Source organism: Balearica regulorum, chromosome 3, assembly GCF_011004875.1.
Source record: "Balearica regulorum gibbericeps isolate bBalReg1 chromosome 3, bBalReg1.pri, whole genome shotgun sequence".
Classification (NCBI taxonomy): domain Eukaryota; kingdom Metazoa; phylum Chordata; class Aves; order Gruiformes; family Gruidae; genus Balearica; species Balearica regulorum.
The window spans coordinates 97,483,803-97,506,732 of record NC_046186.1 but is presented as its reverse complement, the minus strand read 5'-3'; the positions used below and the strand labels follow the sequence as shown (position 1 = coordinate 97,506,732).

The window sequence follows — 22,930 nt, the reverse complement described above, 5'->3', positions numbered from 1 at the left end:
AGACCAACAATGGGACCTTGCTGTGCCCCTCATTACCTGCACAGGGTCCAAGTTCTGTTAGGAGGCAGGGATCAAAAGACAAAGCAGATCTCTGGGGTCAAAAGACAAAGCAGATCTCTGCTAGTCAGCGTGTGCTGCAGCAGAGCGGAGTCTGTATCTTTGACTTCGCTTACAGACGTCTTCACCCTGGACACATGCACTGTTTCCCATCCGTATTTTTTCCAAATGTTAAACCGTCCGGGAAAGTGTCCAGGAACTCTGCTGTGTGTAGTGCTGCAGACCTAGAATTGTTCATTTGGAAGTTTTTCAGACCTGTCTCCTGGCATCTGTCCCCGTGTTTACAGTACTGCCTGGGGTCAGTTTGACGAGGAATGTGCACCTAGGCTGCCAGGCGGGGAAGAGGCGGTAGTTAGTTACCAGCGACTCTCCAGGTACAATTTGAAATCGTTCCTGGTCTGCCGGGTTCGGTTGTAGTTCTGTGGCTGAGAGCAGCCTAGCGGATAGGAAATGTGCTATCTTACATATTCTTCAACTGAGCAGGAGGTTAGGTGGGGCTTGTATATGCTGTCTGTAGTTGTGGGAGGGGGAAACCATCTCTAGCCTTGAGCGGCTCTCCATGTGAATATATGTAGAGACAACTAATCTTGAAAAGGCCTGATTGCTGGAAACTTTTTTTTTTTTTTTTTTACTGTTTTAAAGAAAGATTAACTAATTGTTAATTGTCTTAAAAGCTGTAGATTTAATTACCAAGTAATTATAATTTATTACCAAATAATATCTCTGATGTGCATCAGAAATAACCAAGATGCATAAATTCAGTTCTTTTAATATTTCTTCCAATTCCATGGCAGCCCTAGTAGGGGGAATATTTACAATGCGGATCTTTTGATACGCAGTTTAGTGGAGTGATGTGCTCTTACTGACCACTCCCAAGGAGACTGGCTACATCTCCTTTGTTTCCTTGCGTAAGCATGAGTGCGAGATGTAAGCGAACTATTGCAAAGGCAGTCATGACATTCTGCAAATGTAATGTTAGGTGCTCTGAAGCATGCACAGAAGAAAACCCAGGTATTTTGAAAAATGTACAGTAAAACCTGGTCTTGGTAGAGTACTGGTCTGCTCTCTGTGGGTATTTAGCTTATTTATGGCTAGAGAAGATATTTACTATTCTTGGATCTAAATTGTCCGTTCTCTATCATTGGCTCCATGGAAGTCAATGCAAAGGCTAAATCAAGGTGAGATTAGAATCAGAATTTTCATACTGCAAAATTATATATACAAAATTAATATCAGGTTCTGAAAAAGCATGTCAAATAAAACATTGAACCTTATTACATGCCTAAGTCGTAAGTGAGTGTTATATGTATGTGTGTATATATGAACCGTTAGCTACTAAGGAAAGCATTCAGCATAGGCTTACTTTGTTTTGCAATTTATGCGGATTAACAAGATAGTGAACATGAGTTTTAGTCATGGTGACTTGTATATGGTTTCATGATATGACCATCTGTCTAATGCAGCAGACATTACCTACAATTCTCTTAAAATGATCCAGTGCCTATCATAAAAAGTGAGGTTGTTTGCTTTTTAAAGGAACAGCATGATAGCACTTGGCGGTACGCTCCAGTTTACTAGCTAATAGGTCAGACAGGCTAAGACGGCTCTTCTGTCCAAACAGAAGGGTTGAATGCGTTGCTTCTCTCTTATTTCTGAAGTGTGTAATCTAGTTCCACAGACCATCTGCTTGGTTGCTCTAATATTTCTCCTCTTTATCATGCCTAACAAAACTAAGGTGTACAACAATACTCAGGGGATAATTGGAATGGTGCCTTTCAGCTGCATTTGCGTATTTTTTCCTATTTTCCTGTTCAGCCATTTTAGCAACAGATATATAGATACGTTTGTTTGTCTTCCATATGTTTTCATATTTAGTCTTTCTTCGCTAAAAGAAAGAAAAGTTTGTTGCCCTAATAAGCAATATTGCAGCAATGTTATGTGTTCTCTGGCACATATGTTCCCAAATTTGTGGTCAGTAATAGCTTTTTATTGGAACAGTTTGTTTCAACGGAATTAAAAAAAAATGTGATATTGAAATGTGATGTTGCTGCTTTGCTGAGATTAAATACTTGTATTAGTCTTTGTTTTGAATTAAAAAAATCTCAATGTTATGTAGGGGCTGTCATAACATATTGCTCCTCTATAGGACAGAATAGTTTGAAATTCCTATAGTGCGCATGTCAATTCAGTAGAAAGAATAGTTTATGTTACAGTATATATTTAATAAAGGAAAAAACACCAAAAAAACCAAGAGAAAACTCAAGCTGAACCTTTGTTATTTAATAAGAAAACCACATTTATACAGACAAGCTGGCATGGATTCCCAGAATGTAAGTCCAAGAATGTTGTTAAAAAAAAAGGATGGCATAAAACCATTCTGTCGTCAGTCGAAACTGAAGTCAGACAGCAGGTCTGTAAATAGACATGCTAGGTTCATTCATGTGCTGTGACTATGAGAGGAAGTGAATGTACCTGGTGCTGCAGCGGTCAGGGCGGTGTAACACTTCTGAGCCACTCTTGTGGAAAGAGAAGCCGGAGAGGACAGAAGGTGAGCAGTGATTGCATTGCTCGTGTCAGGCTGGTCCTGGGCATTTCAGTACTGGCAGACGTGTCAGAGCAATGACTGCCCCCAAGGAGGTTTAATGAGGCAAATTGCACTGGATGCTTTGGAAGTTACTTGGGAGGTATAGTTGTTGAAAGAGAAGCTAGTAGTAATAATTCTGCAAACCATTGCTTCCTATAAGGACTCTAGGATGGAAACAAATACATGCATATGTTGGTGGGTTTACATATAGATTTTCAAAAACCCAGCTTCCCAGATGTACTTCTACGTGATCAATGGAAAGCATTCAAGATAAGCATTTGAAAAACCATTATCCCAGTGCCACGTTTTCATTGTTAACTCTATCAAATCTGCCACCTTTGTTTTGTTTACTGTGTTATTCTGTGTTTGGGGAGCAGGAAAGTAGCATGCAATTAGGTACAGAATTTCTGGCGGAGGATGTCAGAGGAGTGTCACTGTAAGTCTCCATGTCTCAAACAGTTATCGATCTTCTTATCTTACTAAAGGCTCCATATTCTATTCAAACTTTTCTTAGTTTCTTTATTGTATGTCACAAAAGCAATAAAACAAAAAAAAAGAATACAATTAATGGGAATTTTTTATTTTTTAAATCGTTTATGAGACGTTGAAGTGGGCATGACTAAATGGGAAATGACAGGACCCTCTAGACAATGGAGAATATAATTTTTGCTTGTGTTTTGTCAGTCTCATGTTTCTTGTCAAACTCTGGAATAATTATTCTTGTTGTTTAAGGTACAAAACATGGTAATCTTAAGTGGTTATTTACAAATATCTATTTGGTCCAGATATTTTACAGTGACGCTAATGTATAACGTCGCTGAAAATTGCTTTTCTGTGGGTGTTAAGAATTCAAGGTCCAATTAAGTCTGAAACTGAAAAAGAAAAAAAAAAGGAAGACACATGTCATACCTATTGCAGCCATTCTTGCTGTGCAAATAATTTTATTATTTTGGGGCGGGGGGGGGGATAATACAAGGAAAATAAACATGATTCTATTCTAATTTTTTTCTGTAACTCTTTTGGGTAAAATTTGCCAGCCTATGCACTTCAGATTTAACTTTACTGTGGATCCATCTTCCTTACCAAATGGATTGTAATTTTCTGAACCAACCTTTCCACTTGAGGCTAATCCTTTTGGGAAGAGGTAATTTTCTTGTTTATCTTAATTGATGTGTTCCCTAAATTTCAATCTCTACATTAACTTGACCTTAATTATGTGGCCTCATTGATAAAATGAAGGTTACCCAGGCAAGCCACATGCATGATTAATATTTTTTCCTGTGTTGGTAACGATTAAAAATCTGAAACCTCTTCCTAATCTTTATCTTTAATAATTTCTAGAAATTAGTCTAAAGAATATTTACAGTGTTTGTTGGTGCTTGTTTAGGTTCTTAAAAAATTAGTATTATATGTGAGGTAGATACTTTGATGTAAATCTGTGTATTTCTATGTCTCTCTGTAAGAAAAGTATGCTTTGATAATGTAAATGACATAGTTTAGTTCTTCTGGTTATTTTTTAATTTTTTTAATTATTTTTCTCCAGTCAAACATGCATTACATACGGTAACAGATTGTTGAAAGTTGAAAGTCTTCTAACACTGTCTGGACTTAGCAAACCCCTGGTAAAGCAGAATAAAAACATCATAGTGGGAAAAAAAAATAGACTCATTTAATGCATAGCCAAATTTCATGCTTAGAAAGGACAACTTGGATGACTTGAACCTAAAACTCATGTTCAGATAGACTGGGTCAATCTTAAAATTTGAGCCACTGAGTCATAGCTTATAATCAACATTTGTTTGAATAAAATGAAAAGAAATACTTCTAATTTGAGCTATGGGTTACTACTGACTTTAATTTACAGCAAAGAGTAAATGCCTAAAATTCATATATTAGAAATTAATTCTCACAGTCACAGAAGATTGAGCAGTTTTGCAAGTAGGAGAGGACTTCATGCTCCAGGTGTTTTTGTCCTGTACAATAAGTTGTTAGAAAGAGACTACAGTACTTTGGGAAAATCTAGCACTGCTGTTATTATCAGTAGCATTCACAGCTGGTTTGTAGTAAAATGCAAGTCACTCTAGTCTGTGAATAAATATCTTTCTGACTGCACAGGATGATAATTGCTCTGCCTGCACTTTCTTTGGCACCTACTTATCTCAGGTGAAATGACTGATAAAAATATTTTTGTACTGATGTTGAACGCTTCTAAATTATATAATGATTTTTGTATTATTTCGCATTTACTCCGAAGAAAGTTCATGCTAAATTGAGTTTCACTGCTGTCAGTATCTTTATTAATCAGAATAAGAAAAGTATGATGCATTTCCCACCTTTTTGCACAAGATCGATATTTAAAGCAAGACTTCCTCTTTCTTTTTTGGAGCGATACGGAGAGTTATGTACGAGGATATCGAGTAACTGACTTCAAACAGAAGGCAAATTCACTAAAGTGAAAATGATTGTGATAGTTCTCTAATTTCCCCCACAGTGTATGTAAAACTGACTTTTAAAGTGTTTAGTGGATAATGGATCATGTAAGGTCAGTACTAGCCATAGCTGTTATGGCTATTATTTTCTCCTTTCATGGGAGGGTGCTCAGCAAAATGAGATTGTCACGCTCTTTTTTTTTTGAGAGGACAGCGACAGACAGTTAAAAGCCTCTTCATGTAAGGATGTTATTTCATAAAGACACCAGCACTGGATTATCCCCTTCACTTTAAACTTCTGCCAGCTTGTACAAAGAGATAAAACAAAATAGCCCCAATCCCAGGGGTGGAGAAGTGCTGGCCGGATCTGCCCATGTCCACAGCTTTCATTTTGATTAGTCACATGTGAGGAAAATTCACTTAGGCTGAGAGGTAAATTTAATACCAGTTATGCCCATGCTGTTCATATCACAACCATTTTCACATGATGCCACTTAATTCCCTAAGAAGCAGAAAGGTAAATCGGTAGCTGGCCAGCTAAGGTGTCATAATGCATTAGGACCAGGGCTCGCTGCAGGGGATAATGGTTCTGATTGCTGTTGACTCATGTCTCCACCAACTGCCTCATGTAAAATAAGTGACATTTAAAAGGCATCAAGATGTGAGAAGAGGTAAAGAAAAAAAAAAGGAAGAAGAAAAAGCAGAGTACTAAACTTGCCACTTGAACATAAAGTCCCTTTTTCACCCTAAGTGGTATAAAAATGATAACTCGACATGCCATAGGTGACCTGCACTGCGCTTTGAACTTCCTGTCTTGTGTTTTTAGAGAAAATCTGTAAAATTGCTTCTGGGAACTGCTCCAACATGTTATCATTTATTTCCCATTTAATTTTTTTTTACTTTTATTTTTTTGCCCTTGGATATCAGTCTATTCATCTTTTAAAAAGCTTACGGCTGAATCAAGTTAGGCAATGGTATACAACAAGAGGCAGCCTAGTCTCTGAAGGCCCATTTAAGTCTATTTTTATAAAGAGAATCAAATTCCAGTTTACAGTAAGCATATGCTTCAGTTGACATCTGTTTCTAAGACTTGGATGCTTTGTTTGCATAACAGGCACCAATAAATGGCCTTGTTTTAAGTCTGCTCACTCAGTTGTATTTGGGTTGTTCAGCTGGGGATTTGAGTTGCAGCTGATCCCCTACCGCTCATAGCAGATACGAAAGGGAAGAAAAAAATCTGAGAAACCCAGTCTTATTTATTAGTGCAGATTTCAACATTCTCAATGAGCTGCTTTCCTTTTGTTACATGACTGCTAAATTCTTGTTTGCCCAAGCAGAGAAGTGTTTCAAAGTATCAAATTAAACATAATAAAAAGTTTGTTTGTTTTTTTAATGTTTTATTTAAGAGCGTTTGTATCTTTCCCAACTGACAAAGCCCAGTATTACGAAGAACATGTAATGCTGGGAATTAAATGGATGATAGTGTAAGAAATGCATTTGTTTTGGCAACATATAATTACATAGTATAGTAATTTTTTAAAATATTGTGTTTTATTTGAGTGTCCATGCCCTACTGATGACATAGTCTAAAATATTTTGTAAATAAAATTTAATTCCATCTGCTTTCTTGGAAAAACAAATTCTGGACTTCTCAAGGGAAAACACAGAAGTATATATGTTGCTTCTCTAGATTGCAGAATGTAAGCCTTTCCCTGTGAGGTGGTGCATTCTGTTGCAATTATATGATATTTCTCTAATGTCTATAATATAATTTAAATAAATTTTTATGAAACCTAGGAAATGCCTGTAAAGAGGACAAAAATGTATTGGTAGTATCACAACTGTATAATTACCTTACTTAATAACTACTGTAGTTCTTTTAAAGCAATAATATCAGCACCGATTCCTTTTTAGTATTTTGAACTCCCCCCCCTTCTAAATTATTGTAAAGTGCTCTCTAGTAGTGTACAGAATATGTAACGTATTTCAAGTGGATTTACTTATCAACTTTTTCTAGTGGTACCAACAGCAGTAGTGTGAAATATATCTACTCCATTTACTCTTATCCATTGCACCTACTTTCTTTTTCCCTTTAATTTTTATATATGGTAAAAATTTCATTGAAGAGAGATTTTAGATGACAGGACTGTAATTTTAAACCCAATAGAAGAGGTGTAAGCAATTTGAGCTTAGCTGAAGCATAATCTTAGGTTGTCAAGAAGAAACCCATTCTCCCTATGCTAATCAATCAGTATATCAACCGACCAATCATCTCCTCAGCTTAGCATATATCCTAAGGTTTGATATATCTATTAACTGCCCATCATGCAGCTGGTCTCCGGTTGATGAGATTCCCCCTATCTTGGCATTTGGAGGCAGACAACTGAGCTATCACAGCCTCAGATAAATACTAAAGTGGAGATTTCAATCCTGCTTCTGATAGCAGAGACAATCCAGGAATATAGAACATATTTTCAGAAAAGAACACATAGAGAATTACATTTTCAACAGTGTGTTATATGTGGAAATTGCACATATTTCATGATCCCTTCTTCCTCCACTCTTCTCCCTTCCCCAGAAGTAACAGGAAATTACTCTTTTATTGTGACTCAAACTCTTAAAAGGAAAAGAGAGCAACAAGAAAGTGCAAAAATTTGTTGTTAACTGCTAATTACTATAACAGTGACATACAACTACTTTTTAAAAAAGTGTTTTTCCTCATTATTACAATGTTATTACTTTATTGATGGAGAGCTAAATGAACATAGTGTCACAACACATTTAATCCTTAAGGAAAAAGTTTGAATTTCGGAAGATTATACACCTGCCTCTCCATCTTTAAAGTCTGAGCTCAAAACTCATTAAGAAAAAACATAATAATTGAGGAGTCTACCTGCTAATATGGGAGTTCAGCATGCAGATTTAACATAGTGTTTCAAGGTCTATCTGTGCAAGAAATGCTGTAGAAACTGATGACTTACTGTGTTGGCTTTGCCATTAGTAAAAATCTGCCTCAAAGAATAAAGTGGCCTAGGTTAGATACTGTAAAACCTTGCTGCTCCCTAGGGAGAATCCTAGGGTCGCCCAAGGGTCTGTGGTCACCATGGAATGGAGCACACAAGGGAAAAGTCTCCCACTCAAGTTGCAGTGTCAAAAGATGGGGCCCAATGACTGAGCAATTCCTGAAGTCAGAGAACGTGTGCTCACTTTACTTAAGAATTTGATCAACTTTCTTTCAATACCTACCAATGATAGACCTAAACATGTTGTTACAAGGTTAGCTCATAGGCTCTTTCATGCTTTCATTTCATTAAATTGGGTGTAATGATTTGCTTTGATTTCGTTCCTTTGTTTTTGAGATTCAATCCACTGGACATTCTGAAATATATTCTTTCAACACTGAAAAGTGGCATAAGTCCCTAAGCTATATATCTTAGTCAACGCACATTATTCTTGACCTAAGAGCACTTCTGTGTCAGAGTGTAAAAGAGTAAGTGTTTATACAGTTCTACAACATTTTTCAACGGAATTCTTGTAGCACCTGTGTTGCTCTTTTGCATTATTTATGCTTTGTGAAATAAGAATGTGGTCAGTTAGGTCATAGTTTATTACAATAACATGGAAAATGTGAAAGTAATCGGGGAAAATTGGTTGTTAATATTTCAGACCACTTTGGAGACTAAATTCTATTCTTAACACTTTCATATCCTCTCTTAACATGACCCACTGAAACATTGATTTCCTTCCAAGGGAAGGATACCCTTGGATTTGACTCTGCAAAATGATCCAAAACAGTATTATTAGCATATCCTAACATAATAAAGGCTACTTAGTTTCTCAGAAAGACCACGCATATTTCAAATTCAAGGCTGGTTCATTAGGCTGGGATACACGGGCATAATACCCCATAACAGCCCCTGAAGATCTGGCCCATTGTATTTAGCGCTCATGAAAAGTGCCAGATCAACAGCTACGGTTCTTGAAACCTGTTCAGGTAAAAACCAGCCATGAGCAATAGTAGTGTAAGTTCTCTTTTGTTGCCCTATGAATGTATGTCAAACCTGACCTGGAAGGATCTGAAGATCTTTGTGCTTATTTAACCCTTGACCTTTCAGAAAAAACTTTAAATATTTTCCCTCACTATAAATGATAGCATTTGCCTTAGCTCTTACTGGTCAAATTCGTATGGAACATAGATCCATGTGGATCTATAAATAGATGAGATGACCGAGAGTGGTTCGTCCTTGTGCAGCTTTCTCACTTAAAGAACTCATTAGAAATCTAATCCCATGTGAGAGATGAAAACAAGGTTTAGTAATGTAGGTAGATTTTGGACACCAGCTGCAGGATGGTGGCCAGTAGTATAGACTTTTAAATATTGCACACTTAGCACCAGTTGAAGATACCCCCGGAGAAAGAATCAAGGCTCATTGAATATGGTGACCTAAGGATTTCATTTAAGAATATGTAGGATACATGGTCACCTTTTGCTAGTATCTGAAGTTCCAGGTACTGAGATACACTGTTTTGTTGGAGGAAGATGGTCCAAAACCTTCAAACTGAACTGTGCACACAATTATTATTTCCACTTGCACACAATTAATATCTCCTGGCAGCACAGAGCAGGTGCTTTCCTAATAGTTTGGTAAACTGTGTAGAATGGCAGAGTTTGATAAAGGAGAAAAATACTGAATGAGAAGCTACTAGGACCAAAAAGGTATCGTCTTTGTTTAGTTGATTTGATGGGGGGGGCGGGGGGGACACACGACCACATGAGAAATCCAAGCTCTAGACACCACTTCTGAACACAATCAAAATCCACCAAATAAATTCCACTTTATTTATCTCGATCACTACCTAAGTGTGTTCTGTATGAAATATTTGAGGAAGATAAGCAATATTATTAACCAGGGTTAATCTACAGGTTTGTTACCTTCTCTACCCATGATATATCTTTAAAAAAACAAAACAAAAAAATCCCAACAAAAAACAACCCATAAAATCCATGGAAAAAACCACACAAAAAACCTCAAACCAACTAGTTTCTTTACGTCCTCTACACACAAAAATGTAATTAGGATATTGGAGTTGACTAGATAGAGATACAAGGCTACAGCTGAGATATGGTTGATTATATCTATAAGCTATTGTGAATACTGAAAAAAGCAGTTATTTAATTGAACTATCCAACTATTTGTCTGGACATGATTCTTTAAAATCTTCCTTTCTGTATAGCTTTTTGTTTGTGAAGCAAATAAATATGCATGCACTCAAATTTTATTGTTACATATTCAAATGGTACAGTTCAAATATCATTGAATATTCTTTTTCTACACTTCCCGGAATGAGTGCTCATTTAAATCAGATATTATGAAAACCGGATGACTAATCCTAAATTCAGGTGTACTACCACTCAGGCTAGGCAGATTGCTAGTTGATCATGCTAAGATGCTCCCTTATCCATTATTGGATCTGAAAAAGAGGAGGATTAAGAATTATCTGACTTCTCAGTTAATGTGCAAATCATCTAAAAGCTCAGCTTAGAAAGGTCTTAGAAAGCCGAACAGCACTAAAATAATAATAACGTCTTAAGAATTTTTAATAATATAAATGTGCCATATCACATTTTTAGAGTGAAAATATCTCAGGTGGTCTTTTATCTCTCTCTTCTTGTTTTTGTGATTATATATGAAAGTCCTGTAACTATTTTTAATTAAAAATTTTTATTGCAATTAGAAGTTGTCATTTGGGACAAACACTGCTGAAACAGTAAAAATTATATTACTTTCAGGCAATAGTAGAAAACAATTTAATAAATATCTGTGGAAATGAGCATTAATATTAATCTATCTACTTTTAACAAAGCATGAGGGAGGGAAGGAAAAGTGTATCTCAGGAAATAAGGTTGTATAATGTATCTATGATCTTTGCAGGGATTTTTTTCTGTGATACTTATTTCTAGTATCTTTCTCTGCTCTTGGTTATGGTGAAAAAACCCTTCACTGAAAAGATTGAAATATTATTTTTCTATATTTTCAAGGAACAGGAGAGTCCGTGAACCAGAAGGCATCTCTTAATGTTACATCTTTGCATTTTTAGGTTAGTTCTGGTGTTTGCTATAGCAATATTTGTTTTATCATTTCTATCATTCCAATATGTATACTTGCCTTTCAAAATCTGTGAAAAGTATTTAAAAAGAAAAGAGAAAATGCTAGTATTTCAAAACCCTATTATAATGCATTTTCAAATATGTCAGACACATCTTTGTTAAAATTAAACCAAGGATTGGTTTTGAGCGAATAGCCCTATATCCTTACAGATGCTGTGGATGGATGCATCTAAGCTGCTTATTATATTGATGGGTTTTGCTGCTCTGCAGCAAATGAAAACAGGCAGCTGCTTCCTCCATCAAAGCAAAAAGCAGCCTGAGTTTTTATTAAACGAGTGTTCATTTCTTCTATTGCCAAAATTCTTGCACAAAACAAAAGAGCAGTTTTAGCACATTATTGCTTAACTAGACATGAACAACTGACAGCAAGTGATAAGCCTGTCTGCTTTTCACAACTGGTAATCATTTTTGGAATAGATGTTTTAATATAGTTGAATATAAAATTTTGTAATTTACATCTACAATGGTACATAAATTTATAGATCCGTTTTTTTGCAGGAGAATGAAGGCTATAATCACAAAAGGTTTGTTCCAGTGTTGTTTAATTTTTAATAACTATTTGAAAACTAGGTAAAAAAACCCACACACACAACACAATCAAATTCATTCATTTGGAAAAAGGATGTTAAAGACAATCATACAAGTAGATTTGTACAGTTTGCTGATTTTTCTTATGGAAGAGATATGCGTACATTTACAGCTTTGACTTGTTTCTGTGTTTCCACATCAGTTCCACCGAGCCTCTTAAGTTTGCGCTCTAAAAGAAATTTGCAGATTGCAGACCATCATGTTTCTTCCCTCCTAGTCATGAATAATAATGAGAGTGAAAGTGAGAGATACAGTGCTGAGGCCATTTTGCCTAGGCTGAAGATCTCAGCCGGTGCTTATACATATTTTTCAATGATCTGAATATCATGAATTCTGCTTTAGATTGAAGGAGTGACAAGAGTTTCTATAGAATGTATGTGCATAGGGAAAAATGGTGAGATGTGTTTCTCTTTATATCTTCTATTTCTTCTGGTGTTCTTGTACCTTTTCAAACTCACTTATAGCATTCCTGCTGTGGAAAAGTAAGCTAGCCATTCTCCCTGCCTCAAATTACTCCTCTTCACTGGACTTAGATGGTCTGCCGTGTGCAAAAGTCAGCTGCAGAAAGGCAGGGAGTGTAAGGTGCTACTGTAAAGGCTATTAAATACTTTTCTTTTTTTAGACTGTGTCCGTCTATCACCGAAGTTGCTCGCTTGCAAATACATTTGGGGTAAATTTCAGAATGCAGAGCCTCAGATTAGACAACTGGACTTTCAAAACAGGTTAGCTCTTATGTTGACACTTGAGGTGGTCAAATGTCCAGAAGGGCACGCTACTCTGTAGCTGTTCTCCTTTTGAAAATCTACTCTCAAATTAAATTTTGTAGGAAAATAGTTTTACAATTCCAGGCACACCATCTGCAACCGGCTTGGTGATGATGACCCCTCTTTTATCTGCTTCTGCTGTAGATGGATGTAACCTTAAAGTTGAGGGTGCAACTTTGAAAAGAAGGGGTTTGTGTACTGCAAACAGAATGAAATAACAAGAGTTTTTCAGTGCGTTTTTTCCTCACTTAGCTATTCCCTCTATTTCTTCATTTTACTAAAGTGACTAGACTTGGTTTTAGATTATTATGAAAGTAATTTTCTGTGGAAGGTTTCCACTCTTCTATACATGCATGTTATGGCGGCTAAAAATTTGAATATTTGTGGTAATAGTGCCTTATTACATGTGTATGTGTTTTTTAGATTCAATACACCTTAGGTGGGATCTTAGATAACCTGGATTACTGATTATCCTTTCATCTGTGTCACATTTTGCATGCTGTGTGAACTGAATGAAAACAAAATCTTTACTTCCTGACTGTACTAAGCAACATTTTTCAAATTATATTGAAAAGAGGCTTGAGGTATGGAGTTTGAAGAAAGTTGAGAGCTAGAAATATTTTTTAGAACTATCCATGCAAACTATAGCAGTACAGTTAATTACAAGTAGCCTTTACTCAAGCAATTACTCAAATTACAACAAGCATGTTATATGTTACTAGCAAGGTGTATTTGGCAGCAAGGTGTATTTGGCAGACATACGCTGTGCATCCGCTTTGTACTTAGTCTTAACTGTGCTATTCATAATTTCATATTTTTTCGTTGACTTGGAAGTGAATTTTAGTGCTCCACTGACAGAAGGGCTCATAATATTGGTTAGAGCCTCATTTTGAAATTTACTCCAAATTACTGTGCTGTTGAACTGTGCTCTCTTACTTCTCCAGGTCCTCCAGCAGGTGTACCGTGCTTCTTGCTGTGCACAGTGGTGGTGAACCACACAAAAACTAACCAGGATAAGATCATCAAACTTACCTTCCCTTCTGATTTGAATATAAGGCATAGTAGAAAGTAAGGTTTGACAGTGTAAAATTATGTTTGTTAACGATGCTACAGTAAGAGTGGAAAGACCTTATCTTAAATTCCTGGAATTCCTCATGTTAAATTCTAGAATAGCTTGTTCCAGTAGATATCTTAGTTTTGAGGATTTTCCATCCACTCTACAGTCTTTTAGCAGGAGATGGTGAATAGTTGCCTGTCCGGATAGGTACTTAATTGAACACATCTGTACAGCCCATTGTGGTACCAAAGATTTTTCTGCTCTCTGCCAACAATGTGTCTTGGTGTCAGACAGGATAAAAAATACTTTTCTAAGGGTCAGAAAACAATTCATCATTGCTCAGCGCAATTGTTGTTACTTCTTTTGAGACATTATTCATCTCAATGCCCATAACGCTTTTTTCCCTCTCGCTTTCATGAGTATTAAAGCAAATAAGGTGATTTCATGTAGTCAAGAATCAGGACATAGTAGAAAAATAGATCTTTTTGCATATATTCATCTGGCGAAAATGACTGACTTTTCAAATTTAAATTGTCTTTGCTTTTGAGGGTTAAGATAGGATTTACTTGAAACTTCAAATCAATAGGAAGACATCTCATAGGTTAATAGTGCAAATGAAAGACAAAATTTGAATTTTGAGATCAGACATCTGTACATGTGGCCATGTGAAGTGCTAGGGAAAAGTGACAAAAATTTGCATTTGGCTTAGCTTGTAAAGGAACTTCTTAATCTCCTAGCATGACTGAAACTGTTGTAGGACAGCTTTATACATCCTATTCAGAGCTTCAAGGGATGGTTCACCTGTCGCCTCCAGTTGCCCCTTTGTTTTCTGTGCGTAGTGTTGACAGACAGTCGAGCAGAGTTCCACTAGTCTTGCACTATCCCAGTTCAAGTAATTGGTAGCTACTGCAACTTCTTATACCTATGGAGCAGTGCAGAGGCATAATGGCTCCAATAATCAAAAGTCTTCTTTAAAAAGACACGTCGCACAATTCTCAGCACTCTATCCTGAGAATTTTGTAATAACATGCTGTTCTTTAAGAACTTTACATTGGATCTCAATATTTGTTATCCAGCTGTGTGACAGCATTCCTTAAAATATGTGGTAAAAAGCCATGGAGGAGAAACAATAATTTTAATTTTTTTTAAAAAAAGTACTGGATAATTTTATTTCTTATAGAAAATTTTCTGTAATATCATACAGGATTCAGCATTTTTAGATGTGGCACAGAAGAAACACAGGGTTTGTGTTGCTTTGGACTAGTGGTGCTCTACCTGATGGTTAAAACAAAAGATCCTCAGAAGGCTGTCTACAGATGATTTAGTCCACGTGGGTTGAAGGTTGCTTTAAAGAACTGTTGTGCCATGGCTAGTGCAGAAGGACATGACACTTTCCATTAGCAAGGACTATGAGAGTAATAAAAACAACTGAACTTATGTGTTCTTAGCATTGTTGTGATTTTTGTTGGCGTTGTTCCTCTATAGGAAAAGTTTGGGTGTCTTTTTTTGATTATATCATACCTCAAGGTGTTAGAATGATTCAGGTTTTTTTTCTTGGCCTTCCCATAATTTCATTCTGTGTGTTTAAGTAACTTAACCTGTCTCTGTCCCCTAGTTTGATTCCTAATATGCAAAATTGGGACAACAGAAATTCATGATGTCATCAAGTTCTTGTGAGGTAGACTCCATTACTGTGGTGAGATTTTATGTTATGGTGATAAGTGCTGTAGAAATGCCTGCATTTTCTATGTCTCTACATATATAGCATTTCTCCATCCATCATCACCCTATGCAGTGATAATGTTTTTCTACCCCTTCTACTGTAGTAAGTAGCATGAAGTTGTCTGGAAGTAGACATCATCGGTCTTATGGCACATTTGTAGTGAATCTCCTACTCCATCCTAATGGTGAAAGGATACCTGCCAAGAGTTGAAATACGGGCAGGAGTTGCTCTGTGAGCACTGTCTCTCTCCTGTGTCTTCAGAGTCCTACTTGAGGGTCTCCTTTAAACACCAACACAATTTTTTTATTTGTTTCAACAGAGATTCCAATGTTTTCTGGCAACTATTCTCTGTTTTCACATTATGGTTATCAAGGTGATAAAGAGTTTTAAAACGTCCAGTAAATGTCACAAAATATATATTTTTGCAAAAAGAAACTCTTGCTTCTTTCCGTTTCCTTGTACAGTCAGATTTTTAGCCTGTCTGTATAAGACTTGTAGTATATTTATAGCCTTTTAAATAGAAGCACTATTTGGGGGCCTTTTGATAATCTTTTGCCTATACATGTGTAAATAGTTGACTATCGCGTGTAAGTAATTCCACATGCAAATAGGTACCCATCCAATATTATGTATTTATAAACAAATTCATAATACAAAATGAGAATAATTTTATTTTAAATATGAAAGAATTATTTGAAGTGTGTTCACAGGCAACTTAATCCATATCCATATGTATGTGTTTGCAGGAAATAAATTATGCTTTTCACAACCTAGTGGTAGTTGTTAACTCATAGGAATTGCTGCATTTCTGCATTACAGCTGTATATTTTCTAACAGAAGCAGAACTATCTTACACTTGCAACTTCAAAATGTAGGTCATTGTGTTGGTGAATGTAGGTCAGAGTGAAGGGGAAGAAGGCAGAACGCAAACTCCTCCACACGGATCTTTAAGCTTATCCCTGTTTTGAAGGCAAAGAGGCTTACCTACCTGTTCAAGCACGAGAAGCTGTTCCTTTTACTAAAATTAACACAGGTATTCTGGCTTCTTGGCTTAGCTGGAAGCACGGTGTGCTTCCACACTTGAGACCTGTGTTCGTGAAAGACCTCCTGGCTCCTGCTTCTTTAGCTGCCAGCCACTCTATTTCATTGCTGAGGTGATACTTCCTTCCCTACGGGGAAAGGGAGCGGGGAGGAGATTCGTTTGCATCGCTAGCATCCGCCTAAAGAAGAGCATTGTCTTTCCAAAGGTCCTTTACCCTTCTCTCAGCACAGAGCTATCTGATACACCTGCAGTTTCAGCCGGTATCAACACTGCAATGGTAGCAGGGGAAAGAACGGTGACCTCTCATAAAAGATTTAGTGACACCATTCAAAGTGCCCTTTCAATAATAGCCGTAGAAAAGTGAGAGACGTTTGACTGAGGGTACTGAAAACTCAGATGTTGAAGGATTTTGCTACAATTGACAAGAATTTTTAAAATGTGCTCAGGCTAAAAGTTTGCTATGAAAGGGTTTAGGTTTTTTTGTGTTTGTGGGTGTGGGGGTTTTTGGTAACGTGAGATATAAGTATTATAAATGGTATTAAATTAGCCGTGTCTTCACTAAATATTAAAAAAACACATTTATTGCTTGAGTATACACCAGTCACTGCAAACTGAAACATTCTTTATATTATACACAAAAATATTTAAACAGTTATTATATTTATTGCAAAATCTGTCATTTTAGCATATTTCAATGCTCAAAAGCATTGAAATGCTCAAAAGGGAGATGGAAAATCCTGTACAATTCTTAGTGTATGTTTCACTGAAGAATGGGTAGTCGTGTGTGAATATTTTATTTTAACCCTTAGCAAGTCTAAGCAAAATAGCACATTTGCAAACACCTAATCAGCCTAAACTGTCAGAAACAGAACAAATACCAATATTGCTTTAGTGTTTTTGTCATACACATGAATCGTTATTCTATTTTTTTTACCTTTAAGATCTTTGTCATCCAAAAGTTATATGCAAAGTTCTGGAGAAATCCTGTCTAGGTTTTTGCTTGATCTGCACGCAGACAACACATTCATAAATTTTCGTTATTTATCATTATGAGTAGGGGTAATTCAGAATACTTACTGGATGGAAGGGAAAAATTATATACTTGATGGTTGCAATCAGGCTCTAGGTGATTTAAAAGGAAGACGATTTTTCTCCCAAACTTATGCTTCTATCAAATATGTGGTGAAGTTTTTAAAGTCTTGAGAATAAAAAATTATGAAAAATGGTCTAAAGTATGCACATAGCTGGTAAGCTGCATGAAATTCAGTTCACCTGTCTAGGAGTATCTAATGGATGCTTCCACATGTCTGTTTTTGTTTACTGAAACCATTGAAGTGTCTGTAGTTTGTAACATTAAGTTTCTGTCACGTTGATTCATAATGCTGTGTGTTGCGGGGGGAGCCTAACCCTGTTTTTTACCTGTGGATAGATACGTAAGCATGTTTTTTTCATTTCTAAGCAACAACAGATGAGAAACACGTGCAACCGTAATTTGGCTGCATATGCCTTTGATTCACCCTCCCTTAACTTTGGGACCCTACCTCAAGTGCCTGGCTACAAGCCTGGTTTCCCCAGGCTCCCTCCAGCAATGGAGACTGGGGCCTGGCGGAGAGCGCGCGAGCCAGGCGGCAGCTGTGCTGCCCTCTCCCTGGGCCACGGCCCTTCGCTCACATCTTCACGTGAGGTTGGAAACCGCCCTGAGGAAACAGCAAGTTTCGTGAGTGAGGGGTGTTGAAGGGGTAAATTTGCGTGGATGCCCCCAAGTAATTGCCAAGGTTGACAATGACCAGTGTAAGTTTTATGATGGAAGCTTATAAAGTCATGAATAATACAGATTAGGTGAAAAATGTGTGATTGCTCCTGTCTATTCCCATACGAGAACTAGAGGGCCTCAAATGAGAATGACAGGGAGGCAAGTACAAAACTAGAGAGAGGAGATGTTTCTTTATACAGCACAGTAAAACTGTGGCGCTTCCTGCCACGGGACGTTGCAGCTATGGAAAGTTTATCGCAGTCCACAGAACAACTAGAAAAATCCCTTGGTGACTATTAAACAGAACTTACTGTTTGTATCTCCTCTCCTCCTCAGGAACTTCTTGAGCCACAACTAGAAATAATGCTGCATTATTCCCCTAAACCTGTATTTGTCCTTGGCATGTCTTGCTGGGCAGTGTCTCTTACAGTCAGACTGATGCCTGGCCTAACAAAACCTAAGAGAAAAGGAACTAAATGAAACTGGGAAGAAACAAAATGACTGTAGAAGCCAGCTAATGAAAAAGTAGGGGGCTCCTGTCCACAAAGGAGACAAAGGCTACACGGCAAGGTGGGCCTTGCATCTGGCCTGGCACAAACAGTTTGATGTTCCTGTGAATGCCCAAATGTCAGAAGTTTTGTAGAATTACATTTTGTATAACTTTTAAAGTCTTGACAATTGTATGCATTTGTATAGATATATGTGTACATTTGTGTGTGTGCGCGTGTTTCTATAAAGTAAACTTCTGATCATTAGTCAGGATTAAATCTATGAAATATTCAGTTCCAATGCTTAAATTGGAAGTCTTCTATTAAAAGTCTTATTTGTTTCTTTATTCCATGGTATTATGGCAAATTTAGAAAATGAAACGGTTGGTAGAGGTCTGCAAATGGTAATTTTTATTCAAATATTGCTGTAGAAAAAAAAATCTGTTCTAAGAAGGTAAATATCTTTGTTTTATAGGTCTCTGGCCATCTGAAGAAGTGCTGGCTTACTACTGCCTAAAGCACAATGAAATATTCAGGTACAGAGTTAAACATGAAAAGATATTTTCTAATCTGTTAGTTTTATTGTATCTGCATGGTAAAGATTGCTATGATTTAAGTCTTCAGATTAAATTTAAAATGTTCAAGGTGAAAGCATGTTGCTCTTAACAAAGAATTCTGAGCTGCCTTTGGGTACTAATATTGCACAGCAAGCTTTCTGCTATATGTCAAAGACTTTTGATTTCCACTCAAGGCGTTTTATTTCACTTTGATTTTTGGGAAACAAAAGTGAAGCTCCAATCGATCAGTACTGATTGTGAAGGTCAGGAAAAATAAAAGACATTCTTTAAACTGACATCTGTTGCAAAAGCAAGCAAAATATTACCTGATAAAATACCTAATAGTCACTGCATATAGCGATGAAGGAATTTGCACCTGTATGTAACTGTTGTGAAACAATTTTGAGACATCCTGCACTATTGGTTTTGGTTTTTTCACATTTTCTGAACTTGTAGAAGACAGTTATCAAGGCTCCAATAGGAACACCTAAAAATAAAATCCAGCCTGTATCCTGTGTCTTTCCCCTTGAGTATACAGAGCTTTGCACTGGGAAATACTTGAAGTTTCATTGTTCAGAGGATGAACGAGGTGCAAGAAAAGCCATTATAACAATGCATTTGGAGGCATAAATTGTGTTCTGAGTGAGGGTGCAAGGCTAACACCAAGTAAACCAGCTTGGAGTATACAAAATCCCTCAGTCTGTGTACTTATGGTGTTGGTAAAATAGGGAAGACCAAGCTGTAAGTCCCTGTCCCTTGTACCAAAGCTGAAAGCGTATCAGCTGTGAGCCAGTTCCTGCAGATTGCTCAGACCCCTGTCTGAAATCAAAGACCCGGCACCACAGCATGCCCTGGTTTGTAAAGCCTCATTTCTACTCCCTCCGCCAGCTGAACGAAGTCCACCCCATTAGAGGAGGCAGCTAGCACACCTAATCTGGTAGCCCCTGCTCCTTCCTCCGAATTTAGCTGGGCACCACATTGTGTGACTTTTGCTGCTGGGGGGGTGTCCCTGTAGCGCTTCGCAGTCCAGCCCCATGCCGTGGCTCGTACGCTCTGCTCGTTCTCAGGGGCTCTTCACGGCAAACCTCCCTGTGCTGCTCACTGACAGGATATTTTCCTAGATTGGGTATGCAAGCCTGGATACTTGGAGGCAGTGATCACTCAAACTTCCACAGAGGAAGCGGGCAGTTTCACATCCTGATTTCTCTGGATTGTGCTTTCTCAACAGTACACTCAGAGTAGAGTTTCTTATTTTAATTTTCATTGAGAAATCTCACTAAATATTGCCTGAGACACAGATATGATTTTTAAAATCTGCTAATAAGGGAACTCCGCACTGAAATAAATTATTTACATGCGTAAATATGTATCTGTATATGTGTGTGTATATACTCATATATTAAATACGTACAAATTTGGTTCAAAATGCACTAAACCCCCCACACTAGATACTTTCTGTGTTTATTGCAATAAGCATGACTCTTATAAAGGAATAAGGGCCTTGTGAATCTTATATACATAACTGTATGTATATACTTTTAATATATATGACATTATATGGTTTAGAAAAATAAAAACTTATGTGAAAAATTGTTCTATTTAAACCACAAACTGCAAATTTCCCACATCTGTTTTATATTCTCATTGGGTTTATGTACAGCTTGTTCCTCCGAACTACGTCCATTTTTTGTCTCATTTCCATTAAATAGGACAACTGGACATTTTTCAAATAAAATTTGAAATAAATTTTATATAAATTTATCTATATCTAGAAATAAATCTATCCCATCCAGACAGTGAGCATTAGCATACAGTCATACAGCCTCGTCCACTGGCCTCAGTGAACAAAATACCAGCATCTGTACACTCATAGGGCTTCCTAGCTGCTCTAGTGTCGAGTGAGTAGGGAGGTAATATTTTCACATAAAAATAGACTTTCAAATGTTGCTATTTTAGGGGAGAAGAAAAGGTGTGCACACCCCACCCCACCCCCACCCCCAAAAAAAAATCTGTTTAGCGGAAATTCCATTTTCTGCCTGTCAAAAATGTCTCAATGGGAATGTTTCTGCCAGCTGTAACAGTTGCCGCAGATTTAGCTATAAAGCAGCGTCTTCCTAAACTGGGGCTGTGCCTTGCCCTAGACGCCCCTTCACGCAGTTTCGGCGCGGGGTCAGCTTCCCTCCCTCCTCCCCTCCTGGGGCAGGCCGTGGCTCTGGAGGACATTCCTTATGGCTCCCCCTGCAAGCTCCCATCCGGCACGCTCTCTGCGCCAAATTATATTTCACGTGCACGTCTTAATAACAGCGCGGTATGGTCTAAGTTAAAAGCAGCCTTTTAGACCATGCATTCAAAAGCCTCTGCTCAGGCTCAGTTTCGGCTCTTGACACTAACTTCGTTTAGTTTTCTGTGGCTTAGCTGTTTGCTGTTCCCATCGTTGTTCATAACAGCATTGTTTGTAGGTCACTTGCAGTTTTAAGTGCTAATTGAAGGATCAGATTTCTTCATGTGTAATTGTTTTGCGGTATATGGCTTGTTTTAAAACTTGTCTCTTTTTAATATAAAAAGGCTTTTAGGCATAACTATATGGAGAGATATATAAATAATATTAATTTCCCCATTTACTTCTCTAACTGTTTTTGCAAGAATGAATGTGGATTAACATTGTTATCCTTTCCTAACAATTATCTTTCGCTACTCTAGCTAGTTTAGTTCTAAAAGACAGAGCCATTGACAAGGGAAAAAAGGGAACCTTCTCAGATTTTTCAGCTCAGCGGTGGTAATGTTGCACTGAACACTAATGAGGGAACCCCCACTGATTTGCCTGCTTTGTGACTTTTCTATTTCATAATTATTTTTAAAACGCAAAACGACATGAGGTAGCCTAGTCATGTCTCTACAACTTCCTGGTAGCTCAGTTCTTACTGCAGATGGCAATTTGTTCTTGTAACATATATGTCTCTCTGACCATTTTCATCTAATTTGTATGGGTTCTACCATTTCCTTTCTCTCTTTCAGGGACCTTGCTGTGTGTGAGCTAGGGGGTGGCATGACATGCTTGGCTGGGCTCATGGTAGGTCTTTTCTCAATTCCAATCCCATTCAGAGGAAGAAACAAAAGGAAAAATGTTCCAGTGCCTCCAACTGCTGGGTCAGAGAACTGTCAACAGCCTCAGCTGCGGTCAAGCTGCAGAGTCTTGAGAGACCTTCTAGATTGACTTGCTTTCGTATCATATTGATTTTATGGTTGCCTCGATGAGCAGAAACATTTTACCTCCGTGTAGTCAATATCTCTTGTTGTGACATTCCAGGCCACGTACGGTCTGTCTTTCATTGCCATAGCCGAAGCTTTTTTTTTTTTTTTCAGATTATAGTCCCATTTGCTAAGATACAGGAATAGCCTGGCGAATCACAGTTGGAGCACCATGATATAGCTGCTAATGTTTTGCCTGCATTATTACACCAACAAACATGATCCAGAGCTCTCGGTAATTAGATTCTTTTGAATTAGATTGGCCATTCAGGAGAGTCGTTCACCATTCTCTGGGTTCTGAGTCATGTATTCAGGAGATATTATGTAGCAGTGCAGTGCATTAGACAAGTTTTTATGTCTCTACAAATAAAAGCATATTGTTACACTGATTGGCATTTGACAAACCTGTCGCTCTTATACAATGTGTCGAGGTTACAGCCCAATGTGCGAGCATGTCAAAGCTCACAAAA

At 37.4% G+C, this 22,930-nt stretch overlaps 1 protein-coding gene across 1 annotated transcript in view; it reads left to right on the top strand.

Annotated features, from left to right (window-relative positions):
* CAMKMT (calmodulin-lysine N-methyltransferase) overlaps positions 1–22,930 on the top strand; it is a 225,839-nt gene that overhangs the window by 163,396 nt on the left and 39,513 nt on the right. The window contains exons 4-5 of the mRNA XM_075749116.1: positions 19,130–19,190; positions 22,227–22,281. Coding sequence (XP_075605231.1) covers positions 19,130–19,190; positions 22,227–22,281 — 116 coding nt within the window. The remainder of the gene's footprint in view (positions 1–19,129; positions 19,191–22,226; positions 22,282–22,930) is intronic.